Raw genomic sequence first — 26124 nt, 5'->3', positions numbered from 1 at the left:
TGGTCAGTACTATTTGAACTTTAGTTACATGCCTACTCTGTTGAGGTTATGTGTGCCCTCCACCACTAATGATGTTCACCAGAATATTTCTCTATCTCCTATGTGATGTATATACAGTACTCCTAGCGTCTCCTATGGTGATGTATATGATTTACAAAACTTATTATGACAAAAAGTTGACTGCTCTCCTGGCCGACGCAAACATAGAAAAGCAGCTGTGAGAAGCAACATGATCAGTATCACCTAACATCACAGCTGCACCAAAGAGAAGCAGCTCCAGCCGTCACATTAAAAGTGAGTTACCGTAATTAAATATTTGACTAATATACCAGGTAATTTTCAAGGTGATCATTTTTGTGTGGCCCCCAAATGATGGTAGAAATTTCCAAATGGCCCCCGGCTGGAAAAAGTTTCCTCACCCGTGTTCTACATAAATGGGGCACAACATGGTCCCAGACGTCTGGCTCGGAGCCCGCTCTCACCTGTCCGAGTCCTCCTTCACCACAAAGTAGGGGGCCGAGTGGCGGTTGGCCTTCACTTGCTCGGGGCACTTGTCGCCTCCGTCCAGCTCCTGCTCCAGGGACGAGCTGGTGCTTCCTTCTCGGCTGATGGTGCTGCCCCGGCCCGGGCTGTTTTCGGTGGACGCTCGCGGGGACTCGGTGTTCTGTTTCAGGGTCTGGAGTTTGGCTAGAGGGATAATATCACAGTTTTGTGGCCGATGCCAGACTGTCCTCTGGGTGCTCGCGTTGTAGTAGTAGAATCGGGACGTATTGGGGTCGAACAGTTCCCACCACTGGTTCTCGTTGGTGCGTTTTATCCGGACGCCGGCCGGAGGATCCCAGACGCACTCCCCAGTGATCAGGTTGGCGTACATGCACTCCCGGGTCCGGGGCTCGATGATTTCTACCCATTCCAGCCTAAGAAGGAAGAAAAAACAACAATGATTTCATCTCCAACGGCTTCACTTCACATTTCTACATATCAGACTGCGGCCTATCTGAATCTGAAAACATGGGTAAAATCCACTCTGCTGAAGACCTGCTCACTCAGGCATCAGATCACTGCGGCCTATGACAGTTAATGGAGCATAGGAGGAGGATGCTGCTACGTATTCCAATCTTCATAAATGGATATTACTGGATTAACAGAGACACTGCTTACTACTACAGTATGATATCCTCTATGCTGAAACTTTCAAATAAGCATTCCATCTCACTCGAGTGATAGATTCACAGCTACCCTGCTCAGTACTGCTGCATTATGTCCTCCATGTTACTGCTTTCTACTAAGGGTTTTATCTTATGCCAGAGTTGTATTCACAGATATCCTACTCAGTCCTGTGGTATACGGTCATCCGTTCTACTGCTTTCCAGTTTTCATCTGACCCATGTGCTGAATTCACAGTTACACTGCTCATTACTGCTCCAGATACTGTTGATCTTTAGCTAGTGATTATCTCACCCCAGTGTTGAATTCACTGCGACACGGCTCAGTTATGCTGTATACTATCATCCATTCTGCTGAACTCACAGGTACACTGCTCAGTACTGCTATCCATGCTGTTGCCTTCTAGCTAGTATTTATCACATCACAAAGTTGCATTAACTGCTACACTACTCAGTAATGCAGTATAATATCATCCATTCTGCTGTTTTTTTAGTGTTTATCAGATGTCAGTGCTGATTTCACAGCTACACTGCTATAAAATGCCCTCCATGCTGCTGCTTTCTAGAAAATCTTTACTTGACCCCATTGCTGAATTCACAACTACACTGCTCAGTACTAATATCCATGCTGTTACTTTTTAGCTAGTGTTTATCTCACCCCAGCATTGAATTCAGTGCTACTCTGCCCATTACTATTGTATACTGTTGTCCATTTGCTGCTTTCTAGCTAGTGTAAATCTCACCCAAATGCTGCTGACGACAGCTGACGACAGTTACACTGCTCAGTATTGCTATAAAATGTCCTCCATGCTGTTGCTTTCTATCTTTAGGTTTATCTCAACCAAGTATTGAATTCAGCAAAGTACTGCTGTAATGTCCCAAATTTTGTGCTGCTTTTTAGTAAGTGTTTCATCTCCCTCACGGCTGATTTCACAGCTGCATTGCTCAATCCTGCTTTATAATGTCCTCCGTGCTGCTGCTTCTGAATATGTGCTACATAGAGACACGACAGCAGGAATCCCTAATGTCTATGTATGGAAGACATCATAGCAACTAGTCTACACCCACCAGCTCAGAGACAACTGAAAACTGGTGACACAGGCCGCACAGAGGCATACTGGTGACAATGCCGGATACAGGGATATAAATTCCGGATACACTTATATATTAACCCCTAATGTGCTCACACAGCGCATAACTACCAGCTGAAGCGATGGGAACAATATCTTGGTCACTTGCAACAAACTTGTAGGTTTCTTCCAAGACGCAGACTGATTTCTGTACATTTTGTATTGATTCCCTGACAAGGAGCCGAAGCATTGTTCTGCTGCCTTACATAATGTTCCTGGGCCTGAATGTGTATAAGGGCATCCTGGCAACAGTGCGACCGACAAGCAGCGACTTATTCACACTTCACAGACTCAGCAGATGGTGCGCAGGACTCTGCAATGGGGGAAGGGACAGCAGCGTCACTCCTCTGTCACCTCACAAGTCTCTGCACAGACTCTGCCAGCACAGTCTTCCCAGAGGATTTCTGGCCAGTCCTCCCAGCTTACCAGAGGATTTCTGGCCAGTCCTCCCAGCTTCCCAGAGGATTTCTGGCCACTCCTCCCAGCTTCCCAGAGGATTTCTGGCCACTCCTCCCAGCTTCCCAGAGGATTTCTGGCCAGTCCTCCCAGAGGATTTCTGGCCAGTCCTCCCAGCTTCCCAGAGGATTTCTGGCCACTCCTCCCAGCTTCCCAGAGGATTTCTGGCCAGTCCTCCTCCCAGCTTCCCAGAGGATTTATGGCCAGTTCTCCTCCCAGCTTCCCAGAGGATTTCTGGCCAGTCCTCCTCCCAGCTTCCCAGAGGATTTCTGGCCAGTCCTCCCAGCTTACCAGAGGATTTCTGGTCAGTCATCTCAGCTTCCCAGAGGAATTCAGGCCAGTCCTCCTCCCAGCTTCCCAGAGGATTTCTGGCCAGTCCTCCCAGCTTACCAGAGGATTTCTGGCCAGTCCTCCTCCCAGCTTCCCAGAGGATTTATGGCCAGTCCTCCACCCAGCTTCCCAGAGGATTTCTGGCCAGTCCTCCTCCCAGCTTCCCAGAGGATTTATGGCCAGTCCTCCTCCCAGCTTCCCAGAGGAATTCTGGCCAGTCCTCCCAGCTTACCAGAGGATTTCTGGTCAGTCATCTCAGCTTCCCAGAGGAATTCAGGCCAGTCCTCCTCCCAGCTTCCCAGAGGATTTCTGGCCAGTCCTCCCAGCTTACCAGAGGATTTCTGGCCAGTCCTCCTCCCAGCTTCCCAGAGGATTTATGGCCAGTCCTCCACCCAGCTTCCCAGACGATTTCTGGTCAGTCATCCCAGCTTCCCAGAGGAATTCTGGTCAGTCATCCCAGATTCCCAGAAAATTTCTGGACAGTCATCCTAGCTTGGTTTGTGATAAAATATCACAACCAGTAATTATTGTAATTTTCTCCCCAAAATAGGGAACGCAGACTTCAAGTCCTACATGCTGATCACCAGGGGGCGCTCTGCTTTTACGGAATTATGTAATAGGGCCGAGACATAACATTACACATCTCCTCCTCAGGATTAGAGAAGCAACAGAGGAAAGAAGGAAAGACGTCCTCATAGAGCCAGCCAAGCACTAAGGGGCGAAGACAGGGGCCATAATCAACGATTCCCACCTGTCTGATCCACAGCCGAATGTCAGAACAACAGGAAACAACACAATGATACAGAGGAGAACAAGAAACATGAAAGTAACCAACGATGAGAAGACAAGATCTGCACACACTGCAAATATACAATGCAATGTCTGCACACAGCAGAATAGTGAGTGCAGCTCTGGGGTATAATACAGGATGTAACTCAGGATCAGTACTGTAATGTATGTACACAGTGACTGCACCAGCAAAATAGTGAGTGCAGCTCTGGAGTATAATACAGGAGGTAACTCAGGATCAGTAATGTAATGTATGTACACAGTGACTGCACCAGCAGAATAGTGAGTGCAGCTCTGGGGTATAATACAGGATGTAACTCAGGATCAGTAATGTAATATATGTACACAGTGACTGCACCAGCAGAATAGTGAGTGCAGCTCTGGGGTATAATACAGAATGTAACTCAGGATCAGTAATGTAATGTATGTACACAGTGACTGCACCAGCAGAATAGTGAGTGCAGCTCTGGAGTATAATACAGGACGTAACTCAGGATCAGTAATGTAATATATGTACACAGTGACTGCACCAGCAGAATAGTGAGTGCAGCTCTGGGGTATAATACAGAATGTAACTCAGGATCAGTAATGTAATGTATGTACACAGTGACTGCACCAGCAGAATAGTGAGTGCAGCTCTGGGGTATAATACAGGATGTAACTCAGGATCAGTAATGTAATGTATGTACACAGTGACTGCACCAGCAGAATAGTGAGTGCAGCTCTGGGGTATAATACAGGATGTAACTCAGGATCAGTAATGTAATGTATGTACACAGTGAATGCACCAGCAGAATAGTGAGTGCAGCTCTGGGGTATAATACAGGATGTAACTCAGGATCAGTAATGTAATGTATGTACACAGTGACTGCACCAGCAGAATAGTGAGTGCAGCTCTGGGGTATAATACAGGATGTAACTCAGGATCAGTAATGTAATGTATGTACACAGTGACTGCACCAGCAGAATAGTGAGTGCAGCTCTGGGGTATAATACAGGATGTAACTCAGGATCAGTAATGTAATGTATGTACACAGTGACTGCACCAGCAGAATAGTGAGTGCAGCTCCGGAGTATAATACAGGAGGTAACTCAGGATCAGTAATGTAATGTATGTACACAGTGACTGCACCAGCAGAATAGCGAGTGCAGCTCTGGAGTATAATACAGGATGTAACTCAGGATCAGTAATGTAATGTATGCACACAGTGACTGCACCAGCAGAATAGTGAGTGCAGCTCTGGGGTATAATACAGGATGTAACTCAGGATCAGTAATGTAATGTAAGTACACAGTGACTGCACCAGCAGAATAGTGAGTGCAGCTCTGGAGTATAATACAGGATGTAACTCAGGATCAGTAATGTATGTATGTACACAGTGACTGCACCAGCAGAATAGTGAGTGCAGCTCTGGGGTATAATACAGGATGTAACTCAGGATCAGTAATGTAATGCATGTACACAGTGACTGCACAGCAGAATAGTGAGTGCAGCTCTGCAGTATAATACAGGATAAGTAGTGTATGTACAGTGACTTTTTATGCAGACCGTGTCTATATCTTTGGTCTATTCTATGTGACTTTCCCGCTGCCGTCCATGGACGGTGCCAGCCACCTCTCAGCAGAGCAGTAATGGAGCACATATCACACTCTGTATCTATTACGCGCCTGCTCGGGGCACAATTTCTTTCTCCTTCCTGCAGATTTTCGCTATCACAGGAGCGTGCTATGAAATCTCAGCACAAGGTCACAATCCCCGATATTACAGACAATTACAGCAGAGCCGGAGTCTTGGATCTGATCCCACTGAGGTCACTGGGTTTATTGGAAGCTTAATAGAAGTTGTTGCAGTTTATTAAAGTAGAAAAGTACAAAAATTCTCCAACTGCGGAAGAAATAAAAGTATCCGGAGACATTTCACACAGAACGGTGAGCGGCCGGGGTCACGGAGAGTGGTGATGCCGGGGGAGGACTATCTTCGGCCTCTGCTGGGGGTCCGGACATTTACCTTGAAAGCTTTGCTGCCCCTGTGCCGTCTGATGCTGTATCTCCCCACCGTGGAGTGTGCCGGCAGCGTCTGCGCCCCATTATTTGGGCTTTTCCTTTGTCCACATTGCAGTAATGGCCGCCGTTTACCCCTAAAGACAAGCACCTGGCGGATACTATAGCAGGAGCGGTATAGCCGGGGGGCGGTATAGCCGGGTGGTCTCTACCTGACAGTACAGACAATAATAGCAGTCACAGCATGTGATAAGTATTCCCCCACTCCTGCTAGGTCAGTGTGATCCTACAATGTGGCCACGGGCTCCTGTGCGGCTAGGGCCCCTGAACAGACTGGTTACGTCGCGGCTGCTGTTGCCGGGCAGAGATTATTGATTTCAATCTCATAGATTTATCAGGGTAGAAATGACTTTGGAAGACGCCGTGATTTATGTTGCCGGTCACATCCATCAATCTTATTTAAGAAATGCATTTTTTATTAGTGGGAACATAAATCTTGTACCGCCATCATCAGAAGAGGCTGTACAGCCCTCCGACACCGTGCCACCATCATCAGAAGAGGCTGTACAGCCCTCCGACACCGCGCCGCCATCATCAGAAGAGGCCGTACAGCTCTCCGACACCGAGCCGCCATCATCAGAAGAGGCCGTACAGCCCTCCGACACCGCGCCGGCATTATCAGAAGAGGCCATACAGCCCTCCGACACCGCGCCGCCATCATCAGAAGAGGCCGTACAGACTTCCAACACTGCGCAGCCATCAACAGTAGAGATCGTACAGCCCTCCGACACCGCGCCGCCATCATCAGAAGAGGCCGTACAGCCCTCCGACACCACGCCGCCATCATCAGAAGAGACCATACAGCCCTCCAACACCACGCCGTCATCATCAGAAGAGGCCGTACAGCCCTCCGACACCGCGCCGCCATCATCAGAAGAGGCCGTACAGCCCTCCAACACCGCGCCGTCATCATCAGAAGAGGCCGTACAGCCCTCCGACACCGCGCCGTCATCATAAGAGGCCATACAGCCCTCCGACACCGCGCCACCATCATCAGAAGAGGCCGTACAGCCCTCCAACACCACGCCGTCATAATCAGAAGAGGCTATACAGCCCTCCGACACCGTGCCGCCATCATCAGAAGAGGCCGTACAGCCCTCCGACACCGCGCCACCATCATCAGAAGAGGCCGTACAGCCCTCCGACACCGCGCCGCCATCATCAGAAAAGGCCGTACAGCCCTCCGACACCACACCGTCATCATCAGAAGACAGTGGCGTATCCGGGGGGGGCAACCGGGGCATGTGCCCCGGGCGCAGCCGACAGGGGGGCGCCAGCGGGTCGCCTGATGATGCTGGCGGTCCAAGGAGGGGGTTGGCAGGGCCAGGGAGCGGGGGCTGTCTAATTATACTCACCTACTCCTGGCGCGGTCCCTGCAGGTCCCTTGCTGCCCGGCTTCTTCCTGTACTGAGCGGTCATATGGTACCGCTCATTACAGTAATGAATATGCGGCTCCACCTCCCATAGGGGTGGAGCCGCATATTCATTACTGTAATGAGCGGTAACGGTGACCGCTCAGAAGCAGCAGCGCCGAGGAAGCAGGTACCTGCAGGTACCGCTCCAGGAGTAGGTGAGTATTACGGGGAGGGGAGCGCTGCGCGATATTCACCTGCTCCTCGTTCCAGTCGCCGCTCCGTCTTCAGCGTCTTCTGCAGTGACGCTCAGGGCAGAGGGCGCGATGACGTAGTTAGTGCGCGCCCTCTGCCTGAAAGTCAGTGCAGAAGACGCTGAAGATGGAGCGGCGGCTGGAACAAGGAGCAGGTGAATATTGAAAGTGCCGGGGGCCTGAGCTACGGAGAGGCGAGTATGTGATTTTTGTTTTTTTATCGCAGCAACAGCAAATGGGGCAAATATCTGTATGGAGCATCTTATGGGGCTATAACATTTGTGCAGCACTATATGGGGGCCATAATGTTTGTGCAGCACTATATGGGGGCCATAATGTTTGTGCAGCACTATATGGGGGCCATAATGTTTGTGCAGCACTATATGGGGACCATAACCTTTGTGCACCACTATATGGGGCCCATAACCTTTGTGCAGCACTAAACGGGGCAAGTGTCTGTATAGAGCATCTTATGGGGCCATAATCAACGTTTCTGCAGCACTATATTGGGCAAATGTGTCTATGGAGCATCTTATGGGGCCATTATTAACCTTTATGCAGGATTATATGGGGCTCCTGATTCAATATGGATATTCAAAAACACAACCTACTGATGTCTCAATTAATTTTACTTTTATTGGTATCTATTTTAACATTATGGAGATTCAGGAATGTACCTTGGCTTGATCATACAGTTTCAATAGAGTTAAGGTTCAAATGGGGGTGTTTTTTTTTTTGTTTGTTTTTTTTGGGGGGGGAGGTTTTTGCGCCAAACTGATCCGTTGCCCCGGGTGCAGGAAAGGCTAGATACACCTCTGTCAGAAGAGGCCGTACAGAACTCCGACACTGCGCCGCCATCATCAGAAGAGGCCATACAGCCCCGCGCCACCATCATCAGAAGAGGCCATACAGCCCTCCATCACCACGCCACCATCAACAGAAGAGGCCGTACAGCCCTCCAACACCGCGCCGCCATCATCAGAAGAGGCAGTACAGCCCTCCAACACCGCGCCGCCATCAGAAGAAGAGGCCGTACAGCTCTCCAACACTGCGCCGACAACAGAAGAGGTAGTACAGCCCTCCAACACCGCACCACCATCATCAGAAGAGGCCGTACAGCCCTCCAACACCGCGCCGCCATCATCAGAAGAGGCCATACAGCCCTCCAACACCGCGCCGCCATCATCAGAAGAGGCCATACAGCCCTCCAACACCGGGCCGACAACAGCAGAAGAGGCCGTACAGTCCTCCAACACAGCACCGCCATCATAAGAGGCAGTACAGCCCTCCAACACCGCGCCGCCACCATCAGAAGAGGCCGAACAGCCCTCCGACACCGCGCCACCATCATCAGAAGAGGCCGTACAGCCCTCCAACACTGCGCCGCCATCATCAGAAGAGGCCATACAGCCCTCCAACACCGCGCCGCCATCATCAGAAGAGGCCATACAGCCCTCCAACACCGGGCCGACAACAGCAGAAGAGGCCGTACAGCTCTCCAACACCGCGCCGCCATCATCAGAAGAGGCCGTACAGCCCTCCGACACAGCACCACCACCATAAGGCTATGTGCACATGTTGCGGATTTACTGCGGATCCGCAGCTTTTTTTCCCGTGCAGAAAAGCTACAGATCCGCAATGTAATTTACAGTACAATGTAAATCAATAAGAAAAAAAAATGCTGTGCTATTGGTGCGGAAAATTCTGCACAGAAAACGCAGCGGATTGAAAGAAGGAGCATGTCACTTCCTTTGGGCAGATCTGCAGCGTTTCTGAACCATTCCATTATAGAAATCCGCAGTGGTAAAAAACGCATGAAATCCGCACTGAATCTGCAGGAAAAAACGCATCAAATCTGTACCTGCATTTTCTGCCAGGAGATGCAAATTTTGTGCAGAAAATTCCGCACCCAAATATGCAACGTGTGCACATAGCCTAAGAGGCCGTACAGCCCTCCAGCACAGTACCACTATCAGAAGAGGCCGTACAGCCCTCCAGCACCACGCCGCCCCCAGCAGAAGAGGCCGTACAGCCCTCTAACACCGCACCACCATCATCATCAGAGGCCGTACAGCACTCCAGCACCACGCTGCTTGACTACCAGTATGACCAGTGATTGTCTGCCCGCAGCTACCAGTATGACCAGTGATCGTCTGCCTGCAGCTACCAGTATGACCAGTGATCGTCTGCCCGCAGCCACCAGTATGACCAGGGATTGTCTGCCTGCAGCCACCAGTATAACAAGTGATCGTCTGCCTGCAGCTACCAGTATGACCAGTGATCATCTGCCTGCAGCTACCAGTATAACCAGTGATCGTCTGACCGCAGCTACCAGTATAACAAGTGATCATCTGCCCACAGCCACCAGTATGACCAGTGATCGTCTGCCCGCAGCCACCAGTATGACCAGTGATCGTTTGCCCGCAGCTACCAGTATAACCAGTGATCGTCTGCCCACAGCCAACAGTATGACCAGTGATCGTCTGCCTGCAGCCACCAGTATGATCAGTGATCGTCTGCCCGCAGCTACCAGTATAACCAGTGATCGTCTGCCCACAGCCAACAGTATGACCAGTGATCGTCTGCCTGCAGCCACCAGTATGATCAGTGATCGTCTGCCTGCAGCTACCAGTATGACCAGTGATCGTCTGCCCGCAGCCACCAGTATGACCAGGGATCGTCTGCCTGCAGCCACCAGTATGATCAGTGATCGTCTGCCCGCAGCCACCAGTATAACAAGTGATCGTCTGCCCACAGCCAACAGTATGACCAGTGATCGTCTGCCCGCAGCCACCAGTATGATCAGTGATCGTCTGCCTGCAGCTACCAGTATGACCAGTGATCGTCTGCCCGCAGCCACCAGTATGACCAGGGATCGTCTGCCTGCAGCCACCAGTATAACAAGTGATCGTCTGCCCACAGCCAACAGTATGACCAGTGATCGTCTGCCCGCAGCCACCAGTATGATCAGTGATCGTCTGCCCGCAGCCAACAGTATGACCAGTAGTTGTCAGTCTGCAGCCTCCAGTATAACCAGTGATCATCTGTCCGCAGATTGATATGACCAATGATCGTCTGCCCGCAGCCACCAGTACAACCAGTGATCATCTACCAGCAGCCACCAGTATGACCAGTGAATGTCATGGAGCCATTCCACAGACAGGGCGCCATCAGATATTGTCCTGTGATTGCCTCGTACTGCTGCGCGCACACAACCTATCCCCAGGTGAATGTAAATCCTACATGACGATCACAGCCCCTCGTCCTGGGATAATGGGGTTTTGGGGTCACTATTTTTTTTCCCACTTTTTCAGTATTGCAATATCCCAGATAATAGACACAAGCCGCGGCTAGAAGTGCAGAGAGTGCACCTACACGCCGGCAGTGCACGGGGTCACACTCGGGGTGACGGCTGCCAATCCCCTGCATTGTCCCAGCCAGGAAAACATCCTGACATCCCTCCATTAGGGTGGGGAACGGCTTCCGGCAGAGCAGCACATGTACTGGGAGTGTCAGGGATGGTTTGCCGGAGAGCGCCGGTGCTCAGCTCATCCCATGGAGGAGAGATGGCGAGGAACCAGCCAGCGAGCGTCCGACATCACTGTCCCCCAGCGCGGCCACAGATGACGTCAGGCAATCCCTTTAATGGCGGCACGTGACCAGCACTGCGGCTCCACGTGAAGGCTGCACTTCATTAACACAAAAGCCTTTGCCTGTTTGCAGAGTTTACGAGAGCCAAAAGAATTAGGAGGCGAGCCAAGAAAAAAGACATTTCTAATAAAGGCGACGTGCGGGGATACAGCCGCCACTCCCTGCCACAACCGCGGCCCCTGCTCCGCCAGGCGGCCCCCCGGAGTGTCGCGTGTGCAGTCCTCAGCTGTCACCTAGAGGGGACCTCCCCAGTTCACCCTCAGAAGATTGGCGGGTCTGGAGGACCCCTTTTCTGGCAGCGGGACCCCCCCACTAATCTATAAATGTCTAACATGGGAATACCCCTTTAAAGGGGATTAGAAAAACAGCGCCACCCCTGTCTACAGGTTGTGTGCGGTATTGTAGTTCTGCACAATTCACGTGAATGAAACTGAGCTGCAATACCACACACAACCTGCAGTTCGGGGTGGCGCTGGTTTTGAAATAGACAAAGGCAGCCATGTTTATTTTTTTTACTAATCTAGGACGAGCCCCTTTAAAAGGCGATTCCCACAGAGATGGTTATGACGTTCCACAAATGTTCGGTAGCCAAGAGTCCCATCTACACCACCTGCACCCTACATTTGTGGCATTTCCTGAAATCCGTATCTTAGGTAGGAATATCCCTTTAACGGGGATCATCAAAGATTAGAAAATCACACGGTTGCTTTGTTTTAGAAACAGCGCCATCCCTGTACACAGGTTGTGTGTGTTACTGCAGCTCTGTATCACAATCTTTGTCAGGAGTGGTGATGGAAGAGCGCTGATACTTTTCTAGAAGATGGCTGCCATGATTTACCAATTCTGGACAACCCCTTTAAGATGGCAGATCCTGCAATCTCCATCCTGCTGAGTAATGATCCCTTTATTGGAGACTGGTGGAGGGTCAGATCTGTCCTGGATCTGATGGGCTTGGATCACATGATCTCAGACACAAAAACTGATCCGTACACTAAATGCGCATAATATCACCGCCATATTGTCAACAGAGACGCCCCAATATAGAGCCAAAAATCCGCCCCAATACAGCGCCACAGAGCTGCCCAGATACAGCGTCATAGGGCCGCCCCGATACAGCACCAGAGCCGCCCCGATACAGCACCAGAGCCGCCCCGATACAGCACCAGAGCCGCCCCGATACAGCACCAGAGCCGCCCCGATACAGCACCAGAGCCGCCCCGATACAGCACCAGAGCCGCCCCGATACAGCACCAGAGCCGCCCCGATACAGCACCAGAGCCGCCCCGATACAGCGCCACAGAGCCGCCCCAATAAAGCGCCACAGTACCGCCCTGATACAGCGTCATAGGGCCGCCCCGATACAGCACCAGAGCCACCCCGATACAGCACCAGAGCCGCCCCAATACAGCGCCACAGAGCCGCCCCAATAAAGCGCCACAGTACCGCCCCGATACAGCGTCATAGAGCCGACCTGATACAGCGCCACAGAGCCGCCTCGATACAGCACCAGAGCCGCCTCGATACAGCACCACAGAGCCGCCCCAATACAGCGTCATAGAGCCGCCCCGATAAAGCATCATAGAGCCGCCCCGATAAAGCACCAGAGCTGCCCCGATACAGTGCCACAGAGCCGCCCCGATATAGCGCCACAGAGCCGCCCCGATACAGCACCAAAACTATGCACCGATACAGCGCCACAGAGCCGCCCAAATACAGCGCCAAAAATATGCACAAATACAGAGCCAGAGTCGCCCCAATACAGCGCCACAGAGCCGCCCAGATACAGCGCCACAGAGCCGCCCCGATACAGAGCCAAAAATATGCACCAATACAGCGCCACAGAGCAACCCCAATACACTGTGTGAGGCAGTGACTGGTGTTACATGTGAGAGTCACTATATGTTCCCCCCAGGATGCGCACAGAGGCGTATTGAGGCCAGAGAGAGCATTGCAGTCACAGGTGTAGCTGTGGTTGCAATGCAGACTAAAGTAAGTATAGGTCTTGGACGTGCTGGTTGTCCAAGGCAGATTTAGGCTGTGTGCACACGTCGCATTTTTTTCGCGGTTTTTCGCGAAAAAAAAAAACACATTAAGCATCCTATTTAATAGAATGCAATCCGCATTTTTTGTGCACATGCTGCGTTGTTTTCCTGAGTGGAAAAGCATTCCAGAAAAAAACGCAGCATGTTCATTAAATTGCGGAATCGCGGGGATTCCGCACACCTAGGAATGCATTGATCCGCTTACTTCACGCATGGGGCTATGCCCACCATGCGGCAAGTAAGCGGATCATGTGCGGATGGTACCCAAGTTGGAGGAGAGGAGACTTTCCTCCACGGACTGGGCACCATATAATTGGTAAAAAAAAAAAAGAATTAAAATAGAAAATAGTGATATACTCACCTTCTGATGGCCCCTGGAGTCTTCCCGCCTCTCAGCGGTGCACGCGGAAGCTTCCGTTCCCATGGATGCTTTGTGTGAAGGACCTGCGATGACGTCGCGGTCACGTGACGTCATCGCAGGTCCTGCACACAAAGCATCTATAGGAACGGAAGCCGCCGCGTGCACCGCTGAGGAGATCGGGGGCCTTCGGAAGGTGAGAATAACTATTTTTTTATTTTTTTTTAACATTATATCTTTTTACTATTGATGCTGCTTAGGCAGCATCAATAGTAAAAAGTTGGTCACACAGGGTTAATAGCGGCGGTAACGGAGTGTTTGACAAGTGTGACCAACCTGTCAATCAGTTTTCCAAGCGATGCTACAGATCGCTTGGAAAACGCTAGCATTCTTCAAGCTAATTATGCTTGCAAAATGCTAGTGTTTAGCAGGAATATGCATGCCAATTCCGCATGCGATATACCCGCGGAAGGAATTGCAGAATTGCCGCGGAAATTTCCGCGGCAAATCTGCGACGTGTGCACTTAGCCTTAGGGAAAACCTGCTCTGGGTTTTGTGTTTTGAAACAAACTACGGGATGGTAGTGACACGGTCCGTTACATTCCGGGCCAGGTTTTCCATGTGGCTGAAGGCCACAGGTTGCTAGTTAAAACCCCTGCAGTATAGGGTTTGGGTGTGTCAGGGTCAGAGTCAGTCTGGTGTTTGCAGAGCTCCACGCTGTGTGAGGCAACACAGGCCAGCGGAGCCAAACAGCCAGGGGAGCTGAGAAGCCTGGCACCCACAGTGTACACAGCGGTACTGTCGACCACGTTAACTTGTCTCAAGAGGTGGACTGGCGTGTTTACTGCCTGTAATCCAGAGGGTAAGGTTACCGGCTGCGATCCGGAGGATATCATGTATTGTGTAATGCTGTGAGTAAAGAGACGTTAACACTGCGGTGCAGTTGCCCATGGCAACCCGTCTGAGGTGGACTGGTGTGTTAACTGACTGCAATCCAGAGGATATGTTTCCCGGCTGTGATCTGGAGGATATCGTGTGCTGTGTTTATATGAGTTGAACAGTAAAGAAACGTTTTGCTTTGAACTTTGCTGGATCACTGCCTCATCACTGCATCCGGTACTATCGCTGCACTACACATGGCTGGAGAATGCAGAGCACCGTGAACTGAGGCATACCCCAAAGAGTGCTGCATGTCAGTGAGCAAGTCTGTTGGAAAAATGGAGGAGCTTTTGAGGGAGTTGGTCCTCATACAGCAGCAGTATGAGAAAGAGGTGCTGCAGCAGCGAGAGGCACTGCAGTTGCAGAAGCAAGAGGTGCTGCAGTTGCAGCAGCAGGAGCCACGGTTACAGCAGCAAGAGGCGCTGCAGTTGCAGTGACAGCAGGAGCTACTAGGCCAGCAGCAGACGGTGGCTATGCAAGAGGAGACCCCTAAGGTAAGTGGCGGACAGAGGGTGTATCAGTGGTCCTTTGCAGTGTCTCGTCCTGCCAGGCCTCAGGCGTATGACTTATTACAGTTGGTGGAGGAATGGCTCCAACCTGAGACTTTGACCCCGGCCCAGATGGTAGACAGGGTGGTGATGGTCAACCGGCTGGTGAGGGCTCTGCAGGCTACAATGCAGCATTGGGAGGGGCAAAGAGACTTTGGCACTCTGGACCAGATGGTAAAATGGATTGAGTGGTATACAGCCAATCAGAACTTTGTACAGGAGCATGACAAAAGTGCTGTTTCCCCTAAAGCGGCTCTGAGATGTAGTCGTACCGCAGCGATTAATTGTTAGCGGTGCCAAGGGCCCGGATATGTGGCTGTCAACTGTTCCTTGATATCTGAGCCCATAGCCTGCAGGTATGCTCGCCGGGTGTCTATGCATGCCCAGCCAGTTTGTACCGCCACTACAGGCACGGCTGGCAAACCGCGACTGTGCCAGGTATTCGTGAATACGTACCAAACAGAGGCTCTCCTGGACACGGGGAGCAGAGGGACTTTGGTCCATGAGTCCCTTGTTGCTGGGGACAACACCAAAGGACGGAAAGTGGAGGTGATGGGTATCCATGGGGAAATCCGGGAGTACCCGATCGCGGAGGTTAATGTCCCCATATGGTTGTGGAAAAATTAAACATGTGGTGGGAGTGATGAAAACCCTTCCATAGGGACTGTGTTGGGAAGAGACTTGCCCCTGTTATGGTCCCAGAGTCAACTCTCCCAAGGTAAATGTTATTCCGGGTGTAGAACCCGAAGATTCGGAGTCAGGGATACCTGCCATAGGGGTCGCCAACCTAGGGTCAGAGTGTATCCCCAATAGGTTCCCCTAGAGCAGTGTTCCCCAACTCCGGTCCTCAAGAGCCACCAACAGGTCATGTTTTCAGGATTTCCTTAGTATTGCATAGGCGATGGAATTCTTGCCTTTCCAGGTGATGCAATTATCACCTGTGCAATACTAAGGAAATCCTGAAAACATGACCTGTTGGTGGCTCTTGAGGACCGGAGTTGGGGAACACTGCCCTAGAGGTTGTGTTAGGAGAGGTCGTGGAGACCCCACTGAACCCCGAGATGGAAATGTCCCCTGGTAAGTTCGGGACAGCTCAGTTCCAGGGGCCCACGCAGAGAAGCAGGTAGAAAAAAATGCACGTATAAAAAGAAAGCCTGTAGAAATCAGGAAGGTGTGGTCACGGAGGTGACTAGGGTGGTACGCACGAGGAACCCTTTGGCACTGGCCAGGGATGTGGCTGGGGGTCATGGTAAAATGGACAGAGCTCTCGTTAGACAGCAGCTCGTGTTCGGGTGCGACGTGGTACGGATGTATGCCGGAAGTTGCCGGGGCGGGCAGTGGCGCTTCAGCGAAACATAGTCACCGAGGCACGGTTAAGGGTACGGAGGAAACAGTACCAAGTGCCCGAAGGCAGGTACTTAGGTCACGGGATAAGCTGCGGGGTTAGTGAACCCAAAATAAACAAGGTTGAGACCACACAAAACTGGCCCAAATCAACGGTTAGTCAGGAAAGTTGACATGTCTTCTGCAACCGAGAACGAACAGGTGGGTGGTCACGTAACAAAGTATGGAGGAGAAACGCAAAGAGGAGGGATGCATGTGTTAACCGATGGTTCTGGTCCCCACTTTGGTTTCTCAGTACAGTGTTGGACGGGGATGTCACAGGGCCATGCAGATGCCCTGTCACACGCCCATGTGGGGTGACAAGTGTTCAACCCAATAGGTTTGAACAGAGGGAGGGGGTATGTGAGGCAGTGACTGGTGTTACATGTGAGGGTCGCTGTGTCCCCCCCCCAGGATGCGCACAGAGGCGCATTGAGGCCATGAGAGGGCATTGCAGTCACAGGTGTAGCTGTGGTTGCAGTGCAGACTAAAGTGAGTATAGGACTTGGACATGCTGGTTGTCCAAAGCTGATTTAGAGAAAACCTGTTCTGAGCTTTTGTGTTTTGAAACAGACTACAGATGGTAGTGGTGCAGTCTGTTTCATTAAGGGCCAGGTTTTCCATGTGGCTGAAGGCCACAGGTTGCTAGTTAAAACCCTGGCAGTGTAGGGTTTGGGTGTGCCAGGGTCAGAGTCAGTGTCAGTCTGGTGTTTGGAGGAGTACAGAGCACTCAGCTCTGCAGAGCTCCACACTGTGTGAGGCAACACAGGTCAACGGAGCCAAACAGCCAGGGGAGCTGAGATGCCTGGCACCCACAGCGGTGCTATTGACCATGGCAACTGGTCTCAAGAGGTGGACTGGCGTGTTTACTGACTGTAATCCAGAGGATGTTTCCCGGCTGCAATCTGGAGGATATCTTGTGTTGTGTTTATATGAGTTGAACATTAAAGAGACATTTTGCTTTGAACTTTGCTGGGTCACTGGCTCATCACTGCATAAGGTGCTACCGCTGCACTACAAGTGCCACAAAGCCGCCCCAATACAGTGTCACAAATCTGCCACAATACAGTGCCACAGAGCAACCCCAATACAGCGCCACAGAGTTGCCCCCATATAGCGCCACAGAGCCGCCTGTCCAGTGTGTGCACTCCAAAGAGCTGCCTGTCCAGTCTGTGGGCTCTAGAGCCGCCTGGTCAGTGTGTGTGCGCTCCACAGAGATGTCTGTCCAGTGTGTGTGCGCTCCACAGAGATGCCTGTCCAGTGTGCGCGCTCTCCACAGAGCCTCCTTGCCCAGTGTGTGTGCTACACAGAGCCACCTGTCCAGTGTGTGCACTCCACAGAGATGCTTGTCCAGTGTGTGCGCTCTCCAGAGATGCTTGTCCAGTGTGCGCGCTCTCCACAGAGCCTCCTTGTCCAGTGTGTGCACTCCACAGAGCCACCTGTCCAGTGTGTGCGCTCCAGAGCCACCTGTCCAGTGTGTGCCCTCCACAGAGATGCTTGTCCAGTGTGTGCGCTCTCCACAGAGCCACCTGTCCAGTGTGTGCGCTCCACAGAGCCACCTGTCCAGTGTGTGCGCTCTGCACAGAGCTGCCTGTCCAGTGTGTGCGCTCTGCACAGAGCTGCCTGTCCAGTGTGTGCGCTCCACAGAGCCACCTGTCCAGTGTGTGCGCTCCACAGAGCCACCTGTCCAGTGTGTGCGCTCTGCACAGAGCCGCCTGTCCAGTGTGTGCGCTCTGCACAGAGCTGCCTGTCCAGTGTGTGAGCTCTCCACAGAGCTGCCTGTCCAGTGTGTGCGCTCCACAGAGCCACCTGTCCAGTGTGTGCGCTCCACAGAGCTGCCTGTCCAGTGTGTGCGCTCCAGAGCCACCTGTCCAGTGTGTGCGCTCTCCACAGAGCTGCCTGTCCAGTGTGTGCGCTCTCCACAGAGCTGCCTGTCCAGTGTGTGCGCTCTCCACAGAGCTGCCTGTCCAGTGTGTGCGCTCCACAGAGCCACCTGTCCAGTGTGCGCGCTCCGAAGAGATGTGGACCAACTGTCCACGAAGGTGACATGATAGAGAACGCGCATCACCCTCCGTATGTGAACGCGGATGTAACACAGGAGAAGTTGAACAATCTGTAAAGAGTTATGTCAGCAGAAAACTGCTCTGCGGTTGTGGCTTTGTCAGTCAGAGATCTGTGTGTTCTCCGATACAAAGAAAATCCAACTATCAGCTCAGTGCACCGACTGCTAATAATCAGGACCCATATATCTACAGGGACAGAGCCCCGGTATACAGTATATACAGGATGCACCTCCACAAACTGCGGTCACATTACTGATCCTGAGTTACCTCCTGTATTATACTCCAGAGCTGCACTCCCTATTCGGCTGGTGCAGTCACTGTGTACATACATTACATTACTGATCCTGAGTTACCTCCTGTTTTATACTCCAGAGCTGCACTCACTGTTCTGCTGGTGTAGTCACTGTGTACATACATTACATTACTGATCCTGAGTTACTGCCTGTATTATACTCCAGAGCTACACTCACTATTCTGCTGGTGCAGTCACTGTGTACATACATTACTGATCCTGAGTTACATCCTGTATTATACTCCAGAGCTGCACTCACTATTCTGCTGGTGCAGTCACTGTGTACATACATTACATTACTGATCCTGAGATATATCCTGTATTATACTCCAGAGCTGCGCTCACTATTCTGCTGGTGCAGTCACTATGTACATACATTACTGATTCTGAGTTACATCCTGTATTATACTCCAGAGCTGCACTCACTATTCTGCTGGTGCAGTCACTGTGTACATACATTACATTACTGATCCTGAGTTATATCCTGTATTATACTCCAGAGAGAGCTGCGCTCACTATTCTGCTGGTACAGTCACTGTGTACATACATTACATTACTGATCCTGAGATATATCCTGTATTATACTCCAGAGCAGCGCTCACTATTCTGCTGGTGCAGTCACTATGTACATACTTTACTGATCCTGAGTTATATCATGTATTATACTCCAGAGCAGCGCTCACTATTCTGCTGGTGCAGTCACTATGTACATACATATGTGATCCGGAGTTACATCCTGTATTATACCCCAGAGCTGCACTCACTATTCTGCTGGTGCAGTCACTGTGTACATACATTACATTACTGATCCTGATTTACATCCTGTATTATACCCCAGAGCTGCACTCACTATTCTGCTGGTGCAGTCACTGTGTACATACATTACATTACTGATCCTGATTTACATCCTGTATTATACCCCAGAGCTGCACTCACTATTCTGCTGGTGCAGTCACTGTGCACATACATTACATTACTGATCCTGATTTACATCCTGTATTATACCCCAGAGCTGCACTCACTATTCTGCTGGTGCAGTCACTGTGTACATACATTACATTACTGATCCTGAGTTACATCCTGTATTATACCCCAGAGCTGCACTCACTATTCTGCTGGTGCAGTCCCTGTGTACATACATTACTGATCCTGATTTACATCCTGTATTATACTCCAGAGCTGCACTCACTATTCTGCTGGTGCAGTCACTGTGTACATACATTACATTACTGATCCTGATTTACATCCTGTATTATACTCCAGAGCTGCACTCACTATTCTGCTGGTGCAGTCACTGTGTACATACATTACATTACTGATCCTGATTTACATCCTGTATTATACCCCAGAGCTGCACTCACTATTCTGCTGGTGCAGTCACTGTGTACATACATTACATTACTGATGCTGAGTTACATCCTGTATTATACCCCAGAGCTGCACTCACTATTCTGCTGGTGCAGTCACTGTGTACATACATTACATTACTGATCCTGATTTACATCCTGTATTATACCCCAGAGCTGCACTCACTATTCTGCTGGTCCTGCACTGATCCTGAGTTACCGCCAGCATGCTGACTCCTCGCGGGGATGTGGATGGTTTTTGTTCAGCCGCTGTGTTGTCATGGTAACTACGCACACTGTAAAACGCAGAAAGAGCAGGAAGCGTCGGGTTGGGGGGCACAGGATCCGGCGAGGCTTTTCCATTAATGACGGGTATTGATCTCTTCTTGTGGCCGCTGTAAACCTCATGCTCACGTACAGCCATGAGGCCGGTGTGAACAGTGCCGTACACTTGAGCCTTGTGGACCACAGACATCCCATCTAACCCATCAGATTTTACCACATTTGTTGCGGTTTTGTAATGTGGCAGAAACGCGTTTTCCCCTTACACAGCAATCAGATTGAGGGAGCAGAGTTATCTTTGATCCTGGCCGTTACAGCAGAGCGTCAGATGTGCACCAACACCGAGCCCTCGGCGACAGCTCCTATCTGAGCCCTCAGTGACAGCTCCTATCTGAGCCCTCAGTGACAGCTCCTATCTGAGCCCTCAGTGACAGCTCCTATCTGAGCCCTCAGTGACAGCTCCTATCTGAGCCCTCAGTGACAGCTCCTATCAGAGCCCTCAGTGACAGCTCCTATCAGAGCCCTCAGTGACAACTCCTATCTGAGCCCTCAGTGACAGCTCCTATCTGAGCCCTCAGTGACAGCTCCTATCTGAGCCCTCAGTGACAGCTCCTATCTGAGCCCTCAGTGACAGCTCCTATCTGAGCCCTCAGTGACAGCTCCTATCTGAGCCCTCAGTGACAGCTCCTATCTGAGCCCTGTGACAGCTCCTATCTGAGCCCTCAGTGACAGCTCCTATCTGAGCCCTCAGTGACAGCTCCTATCTGAGCCCTCGGCGACAGCTCCTATCTGAGCCCTCGGCGACAGCGCCTATCTGAGCCCTCAGTGACAGCTCCTATCAGAGCCCTCAGTGACAGCGCCTATCTGAGCCCTCAGTGACAGCGCCTATCTGAGCCCTCAGTGACAGCTCCTATCAGAGCCCTCAGTGACAGCGCCTATCTGAGCCCTCAGTGACAGCTCCTATCTGAGCCCTCAGTGACAGCTCCTATCAGAGCCCTCAGTGACAGCTCCTATCCGAGCCCTCAGTGACAGCTCCTATCTGAGCCCTCAGTGACAGCTCCTATCAGAGCCCTCAGTGACAGCGCCTATCTGAGCCCTCAGTGACAGCTCCTATCAGAGCCCTCAGTGACAGCTCCTATCCGAGCCCTCAGTGACAGCTCCTATCAGAGCCCTCAGTGACAGCTCCTATCCGAGCCCTCAGTGACAGCTCCTATCAGAGCCCTCAGTGACAGCTCCTATCTGAGCCCTCAGTGACAGCTCCTATCAGAGCCCTCAGTGACAGCTCCTATCTGAGCCCTCAGTGACAGCTCCTATCAGAGCCCTCAGTGACAGCTCCTATCCGAGCCCTCAGTGACAGCTCCTATCAGAGCCCTCAGTGACAGCTCCTATCCGAGCCCTCAGTGACAGCTCCTATCAGAGCCCTCAGTGACAGCGCCTATCTGAGCCCTCAGTGACAGCTCCTATCAGAGCCCTCAGTGACAGCCCTTGGCGACAGTGCCTATCCAAGACAATGTGAAGATAGATGGGGGTCCTGACCCTGGGGCTGTGAAATGCCGCCATACAGTTCAGAGTTCGGCCCCATAGGGATTAGGGTGGTGATGTGACCGTGCGGCACCGCTCCGTGCTGGGGAAACAGCAGCAAATAAGCAACTGGTCCCGCACAAGTCCCAGATTACTCAACACAAACATACGCCCACAAAAAATATTTACTAAAAAAATTGAATCAATAAATTCAAACGAATTATTTTATTTATAAATATAACAAGCAATGTGACAATATATAATTAAAAAACTATTTTTTATTGAGAATTAAAATTCATAATAATGAGAATCATTAAAATCAGTATGTGGGGGGTGGGGCACGTCAAATTAATTAGTAAAAAATATATTAATTTTAATTAAAAAAAATCTATAATAATATTATACAAAATATAATGTGAAATATATAATAAAAGTAATACAATGAATGATGCTAGTACCTTAATATTACATATTAGTGGCCAAATACATTAAAAATAAATGTATAAAAATTATATATATATGTGATATTAATGTGATATAAAAATCTCAAAGCGTAGTATATATAAAAAAGTGTATCCAATATAATGGCCACCATGTATGTCACATAAAGTATGGGGAATAAATGGATGTCCATACATAAAAAAAATGCATAGTGCTGGAAAATCAATACATGTGGATTTAACAAGTATGCAAATATGCATATATGCCAAGACCATAGGGAAAGCTGAGAGAAATAAATCAGTAAACCATAACAAAACCAGCCATGTGTACCAACCAAGATGACGTGCCGCAGCCCCCGCGCACACCACTCCAACGCACGTTTCGCAACCGCTTCGTCAGGGAGTCGTGCATTGCGAAGCGGTTGCGAAACGTGCGTTGGAGTGGTGTGTGCGGGGGGCTGCGGCACGTCATCTTGGTTGGTGGTACACATGGCTGGTTTTATATATTTCTTTTTAATGTATTTGGCCACTAATATGTAATATTAAGGTACTAGCATCATTCATTGTATTACTTTTATTGCTATATGAATTATTGATTGTTATATTTTTATTTTATACCAGTCATGTGATATTGATTATATTATATTTTATTATTAATTTAACATTATATTTTGTATTATAGTATTATTGATTTTTTAAAATTAAAATTAATATATTTTTTACTAATTAATTTGACGTGCCCCACCCCCCACATACTGATTTTAATGATTCTCATTATTATGAATTTTAATTATCAATACAAAATTGTTTTTTAATTATATATTGTGTCACATTGCTTGTTATATTTATAAATAAAATAATTCGTTTGAATTTGATTCAATTTTTTTAGTAAATATTTTTTGTGGGCATATATTTATAGGTAATATTTACTATTTGGTTATTTACAAAATATTATTGGTATTTCTTTTCTATATAGGATCTCTCTCTACTCAACACAACCCCCCCCCCCCATCGGCAGACCCTCCATAGTCAGGGACCGTAGGAACAGACCGTCAATCAGGGGATAATCAGCGTGTGATGTGGCGCGTGCCGCAGATCCTTATCCCTCACCCTAATGAGCAGCAGAGGCGGATGTTAAGTCAGGGGAAGAGGGGCCATATGTGCTGCACAGGGGGGCCGCATACACTGTGTGATAGGAGTTCAGATTGTGAGCTCCTGGGTCAGGGATGATGGGAGTAGTCATACATTGTGAGCTCCTGGGGTCAGGGATGATGGGAGTATTCATATATTGTGAGCTCCTGGGGTCAGGGATGATGAGAGTGGTGATACATTGTGAGCCCCTGGGGTCAGGGATGATGAGAGTAGTCATACATTGTGAGCCCCTGGGGTCAGGGATGATGAGAGTAGTCATACATTGTGAGCTCCTGGGGTCAGGGATGATGGGAGTAGTCACACATTGTGAGCTCCTGGGGTCAGGGATGATGAGAGTAGTCATACATTGTGAGCTCCTGGGGTCAGGGATGATGGGAGTAGTCATACATTGTGAGCTCCTGGGGTCAGGGATGATGAGAGTAGTGATACATTGTGTGCTCCTGGGGTCAGGGATGAAGGGAGTAGTCATACATTGTGAGCTCCTGGGGTCAGGGATGATGGGAGTAGTCATACATTGTGAGCTCCTGGGGTCAGGGATGATGAGAGTAGTGATACATTGTGAGCTCCTGGGGTCAGGGATGATGAGAGTAGTCATACATTGTGAGCACCTGGGGTCAGGGATGATGGGAGTAGTCATACATTGTGAGCTCCTGGGGTCAGGGATGAAGGGAGTAGTCATACATTGTGAGCTCCTGGGGTCAGGGATGATGGGAGTATTCATACATCGTGAGATCCTGGGGTCAGGGATGATGGAAGTATTCATACATTGTGAGATCCCGGGGTCAGGGACGAAGGGAGTAGTCATACATTGTGAGCTCCTGGGGTCAGGGATGATGGGAGTAGTCATACATTGTGAGCTCCTGGGATCAGGGATGATGAGAGTAGTCATACATCAGAGGTGTCAAACTGCATTCCTCGAGGGCCGCCAACAGGTCATGTTTTCAGGATTTCCTTGTATTGCACAGGTGATAATTTAATCACCTGCACAGAATGATTCCAGCACCTTGTGGAATGCTAAGGAAATCCTGAAAACATGACCTGTTGGCGGCCCTCGAGGAATGCAGTTTGACACCTCTGTCATACATTGTGAGCTCCTGAGGTCAGGGATGATGGAAGTAGTCATACATTGTGAGCTCCTGGGGTCAGGGATGAAGGATGGAGCCACCAGACGTTGCCCCATAATGTGGACGGAGCCACCAGACGTCGCCCCATAATGTGGACGGAGCCACCAGACGTCGCCCCATAATGTGGACGGAGCCACCAGACGTCGCCCCATAATGTGGATGGAGCCACCAGACGTTGCTCCATAACGTGGACGGAGCCACCAGACGTCGCCCCATAACGTGGACGGAGCCACCAGACGTCGCCCCATAATGTGGACGGAGCCACCAGACGTCGCCCCATAATGTGGACGGAGCCACCAGACGTCGCCCCATAATGTGGATGGAGCCACCAGACGTTGCTCCATAACGTGGACGGAGCCACCAGACGTCGCCCCATAATGTGGACGGAGCCACCAGACGTCACCCCTTTTATGACCCCAATGGCGAGGGTCTCAGAGGAACGTGGAAGTCTGCAGAATACAAAAATCCAGCTCATAGGGCAGTGGTAACTGGGTTGACCATATATCTACTCCTAACGCCAACACTAGAAGTAGCCGGGGATCATTCCTACGTTGATTCTAGATGACACGCTCCAGCCGGAGAATCTAGCTACCCCTAGTAGAGGAAAACAAAGACCTTTCTTGCCTCCAGAGAAGGGGACCCCAAAGCTGGATAGAAGCCCCCCACAAATAATGACGGTGAGGTAAGAGGAAATGACAAACACAGAAATGAACCAGGTTTAGCACAGAGAGGCCCGCTTACTGATAGCAGAATAAAGAAAGGTAACTTATATGGTCAACAAAAACCCTATCAAAATCCACACTGGAAATTCAAGAACCCCCGAACCGTCTAACGGTCCGGGGGGAGAACACCAGCCCCCTAGAGCTTCCAGCAAAGGTCAGGATATAGATTTGGAACAAGCTGGACAAAAATACAAAACCAAAACAAATAGCAAAAAGCAAAAGGCAGACTTAGCTGATATAACTGGAACCAGGATCAGTAGACAAGAGCACAGCAGACTAGCTCTGATAACTACGTTGCCAGGCATTGAACTGAAGGTCCAGGGAGCTTATATAGCAACACCCCTAACTAACGACCCAGGTGCGGATAAAAGGAATGACAGAAAAACCAGAGTCAAAAAACTAGTAACCACTAGAGGGAGCAAAAAGCAAATTCACAACAGTACCCCCCCCTTAGTGAGGGGTCACCGAACCCTCACCACGACCACCAGGGCGATCAGGATGAGCGGCATGAAAGGCACGAACTAAATCGGCCGCATGAACATCAGAGGCGACCACCCAGGAATTATTCTCCTGACCATAGCCCTTCCACTTGACCAGGTACTGAAGCCTCCGCCTGGAGAGGCGAGAATCCAAGATCTTCTCCACCACGTACTCCAACTCGCCCTCAACCAACACCAGAGCAGGAGGCTCAGCAGAAGGAACTACAGGCACAATGTACCGCCG

At 50.2% G+C, this 26124-nt stretch overlaps 1 protein-coding gene across 5 annotated transcripts in view; it reads right to left on the bottom strand.

The window, feature by feature from the left end:
* The window catches only part of ARHGAP39 (Rho GTPase activating protein 39), a 170097-nt gene that overhangs the window by 116651 nt on the left and 27322 nt on the right, over nucleotides 1–26124 (bottom strand). For all 5 annotated transcript variants that reach the window (XR_013217097.1, XR_013217098.1, XR_013217099.1 and 2 more), the window contains exon 2: nucleotides 483–917. Coding sequence is in view for 2 of the 5 variants with exons in the window: in XM_077271393.1 (XP_077127508.1) it covers nucleotides 483–917 (435 nt within the window). In the remaining 3 variants the exon portion in view is untranslated. The remainder of the gene's footprint in view (nucleotides 1–482; nucleotides 918–26124) is intronic.

The sequence above is a fragment of the Ranitomeya variabilis genome, chromosome 6 (genome assembly GCF_051348905.1).
Source record: "Ranitomeya variabilis isolate aRanVar5 chromosome 6, aRanVar5.hap1, whole genome shotgun sequence".
Lineage (NCBI taxonomy): Eukaryota > Metazoa > Chordata > Amphibia > Anura > Dendrobatidae > Ranitomeya > Ranitomeya variabilis.
The sequence above is the reverse complement of the archived record's forward strand: the minus strand, read 5'-3'. Positions and strand labels throughout refer to the sequence as shown.